This window comes from Phalaenopsis equestris, unplaced genomic scaffold, assembly GCF_001263595.1.
Source record: "Phalaenopsis equestris unplaced genomic scaffold, ASM126359v1 Scaffold190067, whole genome shotgun sequence".
Lineage (NCBI taxonomy): Eukaryota > Viridiplantae > Streptophyta > Magnoliopsida > Asparagales > Orchidaceae > Phalaenopsis > Phalaenopsis equestris.
This window is the reverse complement of record NW_018210016.1, coordinates 1-816: the sequence shown is the minus strand read 5'-3', so window position 1 is coordinate 816 and position 816 is coordinate 1. Positions and strand designations below refer to the sequence as shown.

General features: G+C 49.9%; 1 protein-coding gene across 1 annotated transcript; it reads left to right on the top strand.

The window, feature by feature from the left end:
• Window positions 1-4: 4 nt before the first annotated feature.
• LOC110034547 lies at window positions 5-761 on the top strand (the record flags this gene model as incomplete). Its single annotated transcript, XM_020738801.1, has 1 exon — window positions 5-761. A coding segment is annotated over one exon (630 nt), but the record flags the coding sequence as incomplete, so codon positions are not given.
• Window positions 762-816: the final 55 nt, after the last annotated feature.

The window sequence follows — 816 nt, the reverse complement described above, 5'->3', positions numbered from 1 at the left end:
CGAAAACCCTCCCCCCTCCCGAAAATGGAAGAAATACATCTTCAAACAGGGCGAAAAGAAGCTTTCCGACAAGAAGGACAGAAAACCCTCTTCCACCTCCGCAGAAATCAACATCCACATCTGGCCTTTCTCAAGAAGCCGATCCTCCGGAAACAGCCGCCCAAATCCCGCTCCCACATCCACCGCTCGGAAGACAAGCAGCGCTCCTTGCTCCCGCTGCAACTCTCATGGCGAATCTTCGAAACACTCCGCCGGTACCTCTGGTTCTGTTTCCCCTGTTTCCCCTGCCGCCGTGCTTCGCAAGTGGACGCCGAATCAAGCCCGTGCAGGGGGGATCTACCTGGGCCGAAGCAATCCCGTATGGCAGATCAGAAGACGAGCTGTGCCGTCGGGGAAGAAGGATAATGGCGGAGCGGGAGTCAGCAGGGTGCTTAATCTTAATGTCAACACGTGCATTGGGCATCAGAGGACTGCGAGCTGCCGGGATTGTGAGAAGGAGGGCGAGGTGTTTGCAGATGATCGGAGTCGCAGTGGAGGCGGCGGTGATGCGGATGGAGGAGGAAGAGGAGGAGAAGTTGAGGGTAATGGCGGTCTCTTTAACCTTAAAGCTATCTTTACTAGGAAGGTTTATTGATCTGTAAGGCTTCAAGTTCCATTTTTTATCTGTGTTTTCTTCTTTTCCTTCCACTCGCTGTAAATCGGATCGCTTGTAGTTGTGCCTGCTAGTTTTGCCTATCTTAATGGAAGATTATTTTATTTTTGTTTTTATTTTATTTTTATTTTGTGTGTGATTTTGAAGCTTGATTTTCTTTTTGC